General features: G+C 35.2%; 4 protein-coding genes across 4 annotated transcripts; all 4 read left to right on the top strand.

Annotated features, from left to right (window-relative positions):
- Positions 5,782–7,010, top strand: LOC104727327 (transcription factor HEC1-like). Its single transcript, XM_010446400.1, has one exon. It carries the CDS (start codon positions 5,990–5,992, stop codon positions 6,734–6,736), a length of 747 nt encoding a protein of 248 aa, XP_010444702.1. The 5' UTR covers positions 5,782–5,989; the 3' UTR covers positions 6,737–7,010.
- LOC104727326 (transcription factor HEC1-like) lies at positions 8,482–9,710 on the top strand. Its single transcript, XM_010446399.1, has one exon. It carries the CDS (start codon positions 8,690–8,692, stop codon positions 9,434–9,436), a length of 747 nt encoding a protein of 248 aa, XP_010444701.1. The 5' UTR covers positions 8,482–8,689; the 3' UTR covers positions 9,437–9,710.
- LOC104727324 (transcription factor HEC1-like) lies at positions 11,120–12,348 on the top strand. The gene has a single exon (XM_010446396.1). The coding sequence runs from the start codon at positions 11,328–11,330 to the stop codon at positions 12,072–12,074; it is 747 nt and encodes a 248-aa protein (XP_010444698.1). The 5' UTR covers positions 11,120–11,327; the 3' UTR covers positions 12,075–12,348.
- Positions 12,884–13,736, top strand: LOC104727325 (protein RALF-like 34). Its single transcript, XM_010446397.2, has one exon. It carries the CDS (start codon positions 13,088–13,090, stop codon positions 13,484–13,486), a length of 399 nt encoding a protein of 132 aa, XP_010444699.1. The 5' UTR covers positions 12,884–13,087; the 3' UTR covers positions 13,487–13,736.

The following is a 13,812-nucleotide window of genomic DNA, read 5'->3' as shown; positions in this document are numbered from 1 at the left end:
AAAAAAAAAAAAAAAAAACTCAAAGCAAGAGCTATGATACCATATTAGTAAACATGGGGTCTGATATGCTCAAATTAAACCCTAGAGCTACTCTCTCAAATTAAGAGGTCATTGTAATACTTAGGAGTCGAATTCCACAAGGACTCTAGACTACACAATAAATTATAGAGTTTTATGATTACGCTAAACAAGTTGATTTAAATAAGAAAATCAAAGCAAAATATTAAAATAAAACTGTTGTAAATTCAAGGGATCAAAAAGCTAGGTATAGAGAATTTCTCAGGAAATTATGGAATATCAAATCAATAAATTAATTAGGATTCAAGCAATTAAAAATCAGATCTAGAACTCTAAACTCTTCTGTAAAATAAATCAGTTCTCACTGCAAATATTATCTAAATTTAAAACCAGAAAATCCAAATCTCCTTGCAAAATTCTAGGTTAAAAATCAGCTTTAAAAACAGGTTTAGATAAGTTCACAAAATTACTAAATCAAATCTCTTTGCAAAAAGTAATTTTGCTCATCAAAGGTTTTAATCAGGAAAATCAATTATATTCTCATATCAATTTATTTTCCTAAGGTATTCTAGGTGATCAATCAAGAATTAGTATGAAGAACAACATATGATGAAGATCTAGAAAGATAATGAATCCTAAATAAACAGATCTTATAAATCATAAAATCCTGTGAAAAACCCTGAACCTAACAAGCAAACTACTCAGACATATTCAATGAAGAACAAATCATCTTTCTGAATAATAAGCAATTGAAATTAAAAGAGTAAAAGAGGGAGTTTATGAATTCTTCTCTCAAAGCAGTTCAGATCTCTTTCTCCCAAAAGCTCTCAAAATCTCACAGGGTTGCAGAAAGTAAAACTTGCTAGAAATAACTTAAGGGTTTCTAAAACCTAAAAATACTATATATATATATATATATATATATATATATATATATATGTCCTAAAACACGCCAGGGACTTGTGTTGCAAATATGGAAAACTTCGGGTAATTTTGTAAAACTTCCAGAACTTGACTTCTCTTGTAAACAAAATACGGTGTCGATCAATGCTAAAGCAGTGTCGATCGACATTCCCTCTCTGTTCTGACTCCAAGTTCGTTTCTTCGGGATTAATGCTCCAAAATGATCCAAATTGCTCAACTTTACTCCATCCATGCTAAAATCCTAGAAAATCTGTAAAGACTCAAAAACATCCTAGAAAACAAATCAAAATACTCTAAAAAACTCTTTATATCATGGTTAAAAACCACAAAAAACCATGATATATCAGGGTCCAACTCAAAACCAATTGGCAATGAGTGGAAAGACCCATATATAGTACATATATTGCCCCACAAATCTCTATTCTATCATATATCTTAATAATATGCGACTCGTTGATTAAATTAAAGCCCTAGATCTGTTGAATCATTGATATTTTTGTCTGCTAACCAATAACCAAAACAAAATATACACATATACGTATAATAATCCCGATATGATCAGTATATGGTCATATGGATGCATAAGAAGAAAAGAGAGTAAATGGATGCGTAATTAGTTGTGTTGTACGTGATCCTTATCAAATCTGAATACGAAAGGAGAAAATATTCTAATATCTATATCATCAAAATGAAACCATTATCTTATATCATATTTTTGTTTTCCATATGTCGTGTGTGTGAGGTGCACCGGGAAATTATAAATGAGTACATTTAACATAGCACAAGAGACGTAGGTGCGAGTAGTCAAAGTATGCACCAAAAAATACCAAAAATCAACAAAAGACCAAAAATAATAGAAAGAGCCAAAGAGGAATAAGATAAATAATATTAGAAAACGAAGATAAATAAAATTGGGATCTACATTCCCAACACCTACCCATTTTAAAAGCTTACTAATTTATATCCAATAAAATCAAAATCTTTATCAACCCACCTATTTGGTTGTCCCCATTCTTTCTCGAATTTTACCCTTTTTTCAACTTTTTTTTTTCTTTTCATACTAAAATTTGTACATCTACGTTTTCGTTTCAGGACGTGTCAACCTTCTAAGATCTAGATATTGACTTTTGTTTTCATCTCAAGACATTAAAAACATACATATGGTTACGTAATTGGTTTGATTTTGTAGTCGGATCTTACTAGTATATATACGATAACTTTATGATACCGTTCATTGGCAATCTCGCACATACTAGCTGTTCTCATTTGATTTGCATTCCTTATGCATTTGGTATAAATTATATAATAGATGAATAATAACAAAGAATAGTGCATAAACTTTAACCTGTCACAGAGAACATGAGAATTTATCCCCAAAGAAAAGAGAGATAGAGAAGAGAAAGGAGGAAAAGGCATTGAAGAAAAGATGATACAAGAAAAGAAAAAAAATCTCATTTCTTCAATATGTCAAACGGAAAATAAAAATAACAAATAGAAAGGGAGGAAGATGATAGAAATGTGTCAGAACAATACAGAGCACTTGCCCAAGAAGATATTATAAGAAAATGTCTATATAAATCTAATCTTAAGGATATTGTAATGATCAGAGACTCTCTGTGGTGATGTTGGGACCTTTGTGGGATATCTCACGTGGGACGATTTTTTTTTTCAATAACCAAACAACAATGTAATTTTTATGGAGTGAATATATTATTTATTTACTAGATTGTGTGAAAATAATTGGATTGTTTTATATATTTTGATAATTGGATTGATTTAATTAATTATTAATATAAAGTGGGTTGTTAGTGGAACAACGAGTATAGATGATGCTTGGGACAAGAACACGATTGTATCGCTACCTTGCCTTCGGAGGCAGCCTATCTCAACTTTGGTACGTACATTACACACTATTAAAAAAAATTTACAACTAATAAACAAATAAACTATATTATTTGTTTCTGGTATTTAAATGTAGTTAGATCGTCATATTTGAAAAAGGTTTAATTCTTACCTATAGTTTAAATTGGTACCGAACTATATATAAACATACATGTCTTTTAACTTTAATCTTTATATTTATTCTGGTAATCGTACGTCCAACTACCAACTAAGTGTAATAATTAATCGCACGACGTCAACTTTTCTAATTAGTTAGAAACTTTGTATACTAGACCTTGCATCTCAAACATGCACGCGATGTGTCATTGCACTGACGCCTGCATTGATGCTTTACACTCGGGTTTGTATTGATCTTACAATAATTATTTAGTTACTACGTTTCAGTTACCGAACTTGTAACCATTCATTCACATCGAATATCGATCAATATCAGAATTATCAACATACAATGGATTGAGAGACAGCTTGGCCACTACCATGCAGAGGCTAACCAATCATATTCATATCTTTAGACATGTATATGTATATATGTCTGTGGTCCTTCTGAAGTTTTTTGTTTAAAATGTTTTTTTACTCCTCCTTTGTTCCCACTGTGCTGTCACATAGATTCTTCACAGATCTTTTGAGAGAGAGAAGGGAACAAGAAACCGAAGGTCATAATAAAGTCTTAAGACTGAAACAAAGTTGTGAAAAAATTCCAATATGTAATAATCGAGATGGACCCTTGTTTTATCTCATCGTTCATGAATTTCCATATATTTGACCATTTTAAGTGTTTTCCAATTTGAAATGTTACAAGTTTTAGTCGATAACACATGATACAAATACCAATATGATAATAGCTAATATATATTGACACCCATATTATTACTAATAAATGTGACGATAAGTGAAGACAGTGTGTGTTACACAAAAGATGAGAGTATTTATTGTAGTGAGTCGGGCAAAAGTGAAAGAAAAAAAAAGTGGACTTAATAAAACCTGTTTCTTGATTGAGAGAGTAAGGACAGTGAAACGTCACCGTTTCGTAGAATTTTGCATGTTTTGGTGTCAACATAGGAGGGTAAAACCAAGATCGAAGCACTTGCATTGTCTGCCTGTTTTTATCTAATTATGGGGAAGAACCAACCAAAAAAAAAGAAAAAGAAAATCAGAGTTATATATAAGTAAACTAAAAAACAAAAAACAGTCTTAAATGTGATTTTGTACAAATAAAGTGAGACATATCTTGAAAGAACAGTGAGAGCTTATGGTGTCTTTTTGGATTTTGTGTATTTTTAAGGTAAGAATCATATACTGTCATTTGTTTAGATTAACTAGCTATGATCGATCAATGCTGCTTCTTGTCATTTTTAATTTGGTTTACATCATTATTAATGAGTTACAGAGTGCCAATTAAATATTCAAACGTTTTTATCTGATCACGAATCAGATTCACTTTAAACGATAGAGCGTACTAACTATAGTATGATAACTTCTTATTTTTTGGGGTCTAAAGCCATTTGCAAATTGCTAAAGAAGAACAAAAAAAAAATCCTTCCTCTTTGTTGGGAATGATATAGGGTTGTCAGATGAAGAAAAAAAAGTTGACAATTTTCATATAAACTGATAAGCACCTTCGCCAGAAGGTAAGTCATGAGTGGCGGTAAGCAACAAAAGTTTTTTTTTTAAACCTAAATATAAAATACTTAAATAAATTTCTGAAACTAAAAGAAAGTGAGAAAAGGATATATAAGAAAAAAAAAGAAGGAATTAAGTCGTTCTCAGATCGGCTTTGAGAAACGTGCCATACGCTAAGGCTCGATGTCCATTGAGAGATCCGATTAATCATCCTCCATTATTTCTTATCTATCTATCTATATGTCCACCATTTTGTTATATACAACAGCACAAATCAATATACTATTAACCATTCTCGTTATGAATATGAATGTGTTAATTAAGTTTACAGAATAAAATAGTGCTCCCTGGATTCTGACATATCTCATGTGGATGTGGGGTAATCATATTACCAAATTATACAATTTAGTATACGACCCTCTCTCTATTTCTATTACAACTTTATCGTAAGTAATCATCTTTCTTGGATCGGCGACTTCAACTAAATATAAGAGAACTATATGATTTTTTTCACCTACAAAAATTGATAGAGAAAATATAAGGGTGAATAGAACTTTGATTATGAATGTATAAAATAAGGGAAAATGGAATACTCGTTTTGTTGTGCTGGTGGTGAGAGCGGTTCATGCACCTTGTTTTGTCGCGTTATGCCTTCTTTGCAATAGTAGTGGAAAACCAATAGAGGCAAGCCATGTGTATACGACCAAAAATGATCTGGACGGTTGATAATGAGATCAAAGACTCCCTGCGTGAATCGACGGTCACTATTGATCCTCATAAATGGAACCATCTTTCTTACTTATTTTAAGCCTTTTTTACTTGTTTTTACTTTTGGATGCAAGTTATGTTACGCAATTATTCCACTTATAGTAACTTCCTACATATATGTACACGCTTTTTCCATAGCTTCTCTTAGTAACCTACGAAAATCTTTGCGACCTAGCACTAGCTCGTGCCTCGTGTTATATTTATTGTTTAAAATGTTCTAGAATTTATCATTACAAGTTTAGAAGATGAGGGATAGAATCCACCTCAATATTTTTATTTAGCTTTGTTATATAATAGTTAACGAAATTATCTACAAAAAAAATGATGTATATATGGTATTGCATAAGTAAGTTTGTCCGAATGCATGTGGATTTTGCACATAGACTAGAAGACAAATTTTAACATTGAATATATATCGATATATGCCCATAATTGTGAGAGTTGAAAATGGGAAGAAATTCCTTACAATTATATAATATATATATATATATATATATGTGTAAATTTTATATGTAGTAGTATAAGTTAAAGAAGATTGATGGGCCACAAGTTGCTATATAAATCATTCCACTTCTTGTTGTATTGCTTGAGTTCTGATTGGGCACAGAACTAGTACCTTTGCCATTACCGTCTCTTTCTCTCATCATCAATCATCAATCACCTAAAAGAAAAACCCTAAAATCTCGTTATGTAAGCTTTTTACCAGTTTCTCTCCATACCCATTTTACCAGCTTCTCCATATCCTCTCTCTCTCTCTATGGATTCTGACATAATGAACATGATGATGCATCAGATGGAGAAGCTTCCTCATGAGTTCTGTAACCCTAATAATTCATCTTTCTTCTCTCCCGACCATAACAACAACAACACTTACCCTTTTCTCTTCAACTCAAGCCATCACCACTCTGATCACTCATTGACCAACGAACCAGGTTTCCGGTACGGTTCCGCAGGTTTACTTACTAACCCTTCTTCTCTCTCTCCCAACACAGCCTACTCTTCCGTTTTGCTCGACAAAAGAAACAACAGTAACAACAATAATAACAGCGCGAACATGGCGGCTATGAGAGAGATGATCTTTCGCATCGCCGTGATGCAACCTATACATATAGATCCCGAGGCGGTTAAGCCACCTAAGAGGAGGAACGTTAGGATCTCGAAAGATCCACAGAGCGTGGCGGCTCGGCACAGGAGGGAGAGGATAAGCGAGAGGATTCGGATTTTGCAAAGGCTTGTTCCCGGTGGGACGAAGATGGATACAGCTTCGATGCTCGACGAAGCTATTCATTATGTAAAGTTTTTAAAGAAACAGGTGCAGTCGCTGGAGGAGCAGGCAGTGGTTGGTGGCGGCGGCGGAGGAGGAGGAGGACCAGGAAGAGTTTTGATCGGTGCCGGTGGAATGACGGCGGCTAGTGGTGGTGGCGGCGGAGGAGGAGTGGTTATGAAAGGGTGTGGGGCAATGGGGACTCATCAGATGGTGGGTAATGCACAGATTCTTAGATGATGATTATCATTTTATTATTATAATATTAATGTCAGAGTAAAAGAAGCAAAAAAGAAAAAGATTCTGGAGAGGGAAGAATTAATTTATGTTAAAGAAACTATGAGAGACTGTTAACTTTGTTTATCTTGGTTAGATAAGTGATGGTTTTTAAAGCCAAGACTCTCCATGGTTGTTGGAGCGGGTTTGTAAATTAGGAACTACTATTGTCATTGTAATCCTTGTTAATGAAATAATTAAAGCATTAATGATATATATGCTTTTTCAGTTTCAGCTTCTTGCTTGTGTTGACTCTCTTTTCAGTCCTTTTTTTGTTTGTTGTCCAACTGACTTTTTATTTGTCTAAATATACAAGTACAACAGTACTTGATAATATAACTAACACCAGAAACATTAAAAGTCGTCCTAAACTTTTTTTTTTCCTTACTATTTCATCATTATCGTATGTATGTTTTTATCATTTGTTTGAACCGTTAGGCATGTAACGTACAAAAAAAAAATCTTTGTATGTATTGGGTCTTTTTCTAATTGTTAGGTAAGTAATAATTTCCAAAATGATTAATAATAAAATTCTCTAAAACCATACAGTATTTAAGTATTTTGAAGTTTGAACTGGGCCCTTGTCAAGGGATTGGTCTTTCGCTAAAACTTCCGAAGTATTTTGGCCCAAAAAGGAGTTTCATATAGTATAAAAAGGAACCATAAGAAAACCCGGCCCATTAATCTCAAAGCTAAATAATCAAACGGTTCATAACCAATCATCCTGNAATAGTGCTCCCTGGATTCTGACATATCTCATGTGGATGTGGGGTAATCATATTACCAAATTATACAATTTAGTATACGACCCTCTCTCTATTTCTATTACAACTTTATCGTAAGTAATCATCTTTCTTGGATCGGCGACTTCAACTAAATATAAGAGAACTATATGATTTTTTTCACCTACAAAAATTGATAGAGAAAATATAAGGGTGAATAGAACTTTGATTATGAATGTATAAAATAAGGGAAAATGGAATACTCGTTTTGTTGTGCTGGTGGTGAGAGCGGTTCATGCACCTTGTTTTGTCGCGTTATGCCTTCTTTGCAATAGTAGTGGAAAACCAATAGAGGCAAGCCATGTGTATACGACCAAAAATGATCTGGACGGTTGATAATGAGATCAAAGACTCCCTGCGTGAATCGACGGTCACTATTGATCCTCATAAATGGAACCATCTTTCTTACTTATTTTAAGCCTTTTTTACTTGTTTTTACTTTTGGATGCAAGTTATGTTACGCAATTATTCCACTTATAGTAACTTCCTACATATATGTACACGCTTTTTCCATAGCTTCTCTTAGTAACCTACGAAAATCTTTGCGACCTAGCACTAGCTCGTGCCTCGTGTTATATTTATTGTTTAAAATGTTCTAGAATTTATCATTACAAGTTTAGAAGATGAGGGATAGAATCCACCTCAATATTTTTATTTAGCTTTGTTATATAATAGTTAACGAAATTATCTACAAAAAAAATGATGTATATATGGTATTGCATAAGTAAGTTTGTCCGAATGCATGTGGATTTTGCACATAGACTAGAAGACAAATTTTAACATTGAATATATATCGATATATGCCCATAATTGTGAGAGTTGAAAATGGGAAGAAATTCCTTACAATTATATAATATATATATATATATATATATGTGTAAATTTTATATGTAGTAGTATAAGTTAAAGAAGATTGATGGGCCACAAGTTGCTATATAAATCATTCCACTTCTTGTTGTATTGCTTGAGTTCTGATTGGGCACAGAACTAGTACCTTTGCCATTACCGTCTCTTTCTCTCATCATCAATCATCAATCACCTAAAAGAAAAACCCTAAAATCTCGTTATGTAAGCTTTTTACCAGTTTCTCTCCATACCCATTTTACCAGCTTCTCCATATCCTCTCTCTCTCTCTATGGATTCTGACATAATGAACATGATGATGCATCAGATGGAGAAGCTTCCTCATGAGTTCTGTAACCCTAATAATTCATCTTTCTTCTCTCCCGACCATAACAACAACAACACTTACCCTTTTCTCTTCAACTCAAGCCATCACCACTCTGATCACTCATTGACCAACGAACCAGGTTTCCGGTACGGTTCCGCAGGTTTACTTACTAACCCTTCTTCTCTCTCTCCCAACACAGCCTACTCTTCCGTTTTGCTCGACAAAAGAAACAACAGTAACAACAATAATAACAGCGCGAACATGGCGGCTATGAGAGAGATGATCTTTCGCATCGCCGTGATGCAACCTATACATATAGATCCCGAGGCGGTTAAGCCACCTAAGAGGAGGAACGTTAGGATCTCGAAAGATCCACAGAGCGTGGCGGCTCGGCACAGGAGGGAGAGGATAAGCGAGAGGATTCGGATTTTGCAAAGGCTTGTTCCCGGTGGGACGAAGATGGATACAGCTTCGATGCTCGACGAAGCTATTCATTATGTAAAGTTTTTAAAGAAACAGGTGCAGTCGCTGGAGGAGCAGGCAGTGGTTGGTGGCGGCGGCGGAGGAGGAGGAGGACCAGGAAGAGTTTTGATCGGTGCCGGTGGAATGACGGCGGCTAGTGGTGGTGGCGGCGGAGGAGGAGTGGTTATGAAAGGGTGTGGGGCAATGGGGACTCATCAGATGGTGGGTAATGCACAGATTCTTAGATGATGATTATCATTTTATTATTATAATATTAATGTCAGAGTAAAAGAAGCAAAAAAGAAAAAGATTCTGGAGAGGGAAGAATTAATTTATGTTAAAGAAACTATGAGAGACTGTTAACTTTGTTTATCTTGGTTAGATAAGTGATGGTTTTTAAAGCCAAGACTCTCCATGGTTGTTGGAGCGGGTTTGTAAATTAGGAACTACTATTGTCATTGTAATCCTTGTTAATGAAATAATTAAAGCATTAATGATATATATGCTTTTTCAGTTTCAGCTTCTTGCTTGTGTTGACTCTCTTTTCAGTCCTTTTTTTGTTTGTTGTCCAACTGACTTTTTATTTGTCTAAATATACAAGTACAACAGTACTTGATAATATAACTAACACCAGAAACATTAAAAGTCGTCCTAAACTTTTTTTTTTCCTTACTATTTCATCATTATCGTATGTATGTTTTTATCATTTGTTTGAACCGTTAGGCATGTAACGTACAAAAAAAAAATCTTTGTATGTATTGGGTCTTTTTCTAATTGTTAGGTAAGTAATAATTTCCAAAATGATTAATAATAAAATTCTCTAAAACCATACAGTATTTAAGTATTTTGAAGTTTGAACTGGGCCCTTGTCAAGGGATTGGTCTTTCGCTAAAACTTCCGAAGTATTTTGGCCCAAAAAGGAGTTTCATATAGTATAAAAAGGAACCATAAGAAAACCCGGCCCATTAATCTCAAAGCTAAATAATCAAACGGTTCATAACCAATCATCCTGACATCTCTTATCCTACACCGTGTCCCACCAGATGACTCATCTTCACACTCACAAGAAGAAAAAAAGAAGACAAAGCACAAAGCTCGAGGTCCATAAATGGCGCATTGAATTAGAAACCCTCAAAAAAGCATAGTCTATCACACAACTGTAACACCTCTTCGCATGTGACTTCCCTTGTAATAATCACTTGTCACTTCCTTTTTTTTTCTTCTTCCTCTTCGCTTTCGTCTCCATCCAACAACAGATCACCATGGCAGCTCAGTCTTTCAGTCTCATCCTCATTGNAGGCAAGCCATGTGTATACGACCAAAAATGATCTGGACGGTTGATAATGAGATCAAAGACTCCCTGCGTGAATCGACGGTCACTATTGATCCTCATAAATGGAACCATCTTTCTTACTTATTTTAAGCCTTTTTTACTTGTTTTTACTTTTGGATGCAAGTTATGTTACGCAATTATTCCACTTATAGTAACTTCCTACATATATGTACACGCTTTTTCCATAGCTTCTCTTAGTAACCTACGAAAATCTTTGCGACCTAGCACTAGCTCGTGCCTCGTGTTATATTTATTGTTTAAAATGTTCTAGAATTTATCATTACAAGTTTAGAAGATGAGGGATAGAATCCACCTCAATATTTTTATTTAGCTTTGTTATATAATAGTTAACGAAATTATCTACAAAAAAAATGATGTATATATGGTATTGCATAAGTAAGTTTGTCCGAATGCATGTGGATTTTGCACATAGACTAGAAGACAAATTTTAACATTGAATATATATCGATATATGCCCATAATTGTGAGAGTTGAAAATGGGAAGAAATTCCTTACAATTATATAATATATATATATATATATATATGTGTAAATTTTATATGTAGTAGTATAAGTTAAAGAAGATTGATGGGCCACAAGTTGCTATATAAATCATTCCACTTCTTGTTGTATTGCTTGAGTTCTGATTGGGCACAGAACTAGTACCTTTGCCATTACCGTCTCTTTCTCTCATCATCAATCATCAATCACCTAAAAGAAAAACCCTAAAATCTCGTTATGTAAGCTTTTTACCAGTTTCTCTCCATACCCATTTTACCAGCTTCTCCATATCCTCTCTCTCTCTCTATGGATTCTGACATAATGAACATGATGATGCATCAGATGGAGAAGCTTCCTCATGAGTTCTGTAACCCTAATAATTCATCTTTCTTCTCTCCCGACCATAACAACAACAACACTTACCCTTTTCTCTTCAACTCAAGCCATCACCACTCTGATCACTCATTGACCAACGAACCAGGTTTCCGGTACGGTTCCGCAGGTTTACTTACTAACCCTTCTTCTCTCTCTCCCAACACAGCCTACTCTTCCGTTTTGCTCGACAAAAGAAACAACAGTAACAACAATAATAACAGCGCGAACATGGCGGCTATGAGAGAGATGATCTTTCGCATCGCCGTGATGCAACCTATACATATAGATCCCGAGGCGGTTAAGCCACCTAAGAGGAGGAACGTTAGGATCTCGAAAGATCCACAGAGCGTGGCGGCTCGGCACAGGAGGGAGAGGATAAGCGAGAGGATTCGGATTTTGCAAAGGCTTGTTCCCGGTGGGACGAAGATGGATACAGCTTCGATGCTCGACGAAGCTATTCATTATGTAAAGTTTTTAAAGAAACAGGTGCAGTCGCTGGAGGAGCAGGCAGTGGTTGGTGGCGGCGGCGGAGGAGGAGGAGGACCAGGAAGAGTTTTGATCGGTGCCGGTGGAATGACGGCGGCTAGTGGTGGTGGCGGCGGAGGAGGAGTGGTTATGAAAGGGTGTGGGGCAATGGGGACTCATCAGATGGTGGGTAATGCACAGATTCTTAGATGATGATTATCATTTTATTATTATAATATTAATGTCAGAGTAAAAGAAGCAAAAAAGAAAAAGATTCTGGAGAGGGAAGAATTAATTTATGTTAAAGAAACTATGAGAGACTGTTAACTTTGTTTATCTTGGTTAGATAAGTGATGGTTTTTAAAGCCAAGACTCTCCATGGTTGTTGGAGCGGGTTTGTAAATTAGGAACTACTATTGTCATTGTAATCCTTGTTAATGAAATAATTAAAGCATTAATGATATATATGCTTTTTCAGTTTCAGCTTCTTGCTTGTGTTGACTCTCTTTTCAGTCCTTTTTTTGTTTGTTGTCCAACTGACTTTTTATTTGTCTAAATATACAAGTACAACAGTACTTGATAATATAACTAACACCAGAAACATTAAAAGTCGTCCTAAACTTTTTTTTTTCCTTACTATTTCATCATTATCGTATGTATGTTTTTATCATTTGTTTGAACCGTTAGGCATGTAACGTACAAAAAAAAAATCTTTGTATGTATTGGGTCTTTTTCTAATTGTTAGGTAAGTAATAATTTCCAAAATGATTAATAATAAAATTCTCTAAAACCATACAGTATTTAAGTATTTTGAAGTTTGAACTGGGCCCTTGTCAAGGGATTGGTCTTTCGCTAAAACTTCCGAAGTATTTTGGCCCAAAAAGGAGTTTCATATAGTATAAAAAGGAACCATAAGAAAACCCGGCCCATTAATCTCAAAGCTAAATAATCAAACGGTTCATAACCAATCATCCTGACATCTCTTATCCTACACCGTGTCCCACCAGATGACTCATCTTCACACTCACAAGAAGAAAAAAAGAAGACAAAGCACAAAGCTCGAGGTCCATAAATGGCGCATTGAATTAGAAACCCTCAAAAAAGCATAGTCTATCACACAACTGTAACACCTCTTCGCATGTGACTTCCCTTGTAATAATCACTTGTCACTTCCTTTTTTTTTCTTCTTCCTCTTCGCTTTCGTCTCCATCCAACAACAGATCACCATGGCAGCTCAGTCTTTCAGTCTCATCCTCATTGTCTCTCTTCTCACCTTCGTTTCACTCCCGAGATCTGAATCTCTCTCCGATAACCCATCTCTCGTTCTTCTACCCGACGGCTTCGACTGGCCGATCCCTCACGCCGACGAATTCGACATCATCAACGGAGAAGAAAGCTTCGAAGTCACGGAGGAGGAAGACGACGACGACGGCGTAGATCGACGGTCGCTGTACTGGCGGGGAAAGAAGTATTACATATCGTACGGTGCATTGTCGGCGAATCGAGTCCCGTGTCCTCCCAGATCTGGGAGATCTTACTACACCCATAACTGCTACAGAGCCAGAGGTCCGGTTCATCCGTACCGCCGTGGATGCTCGTCGATCACTCGATGCCGGAGATTTTAGATGAAAAATCATATGGACTGGGCATTTTCGTAATTTCGCCAACCATATGGGATTTATGTATTTCTTTGTTGTGTAATGTGTGTTCCCCCGATGTGTAATTTGTTAAACCGGTTGATTTATTATTATTACTAGTTGTTACGTTCGTTAAAAAAACTAAACCCTTGGGGTTATTTGTGTGTAAGCTCAAGAACAATGCACTAAAAATGGTGATTTTTTACTTTAAAGGTTAATGAGGGGTGGATTTGGTAAATTTGGAACTGGATTTTTTGTTTTGGTTTCTTTTTCGTCGGTGCCTTTTTAATTATTTGTTTGTACTGTTTATGGGG

Source organism: Camelina sativa, chromosome 11, assembly GCF_000633955.1.
Source record: "Camelina sativa cultivar DH55 chromosome 11, Cs, whole genome shotgun sequence".
Lineage (NCBI taxonomy): Eukaryota > Viridiplantae > Streptophyta > Magnoliopsida > Brassicales > Brassicaceae > Camelina > Camelina sativa.
This window is presented reverse-complemented; position numbering and strand designations above follow the sequence as displayed.

Coding starts and splice junctions, on each gene's coding strand:
- LOC104727326 (XM_010446399.1), top strand. CDS start 8,690: ATGGATTCTGACATAATGAACATGATGATGCATCAGATGGAGAAGCTT.
- LOC104727327 (XM_010446400.1), top strand. CDS start 5,990: ATGGATTCTGACATAATGAACATGATGATGCATCAGATGGAGAAGCTT.
- LOC104727325 (XM_010446397.2), top strand. CDS start 13,088: ATGGCAGCTCAGTCTTTCAGTCTCATCCTCATTGTCTCTCTTCTCACC.
- LOC104727324 (XM_010446396.1), top strand. CDS start 11,328: ATGGATTCTGACATAATGAACATGATGATGCATCAGATGGAGAAGCTT.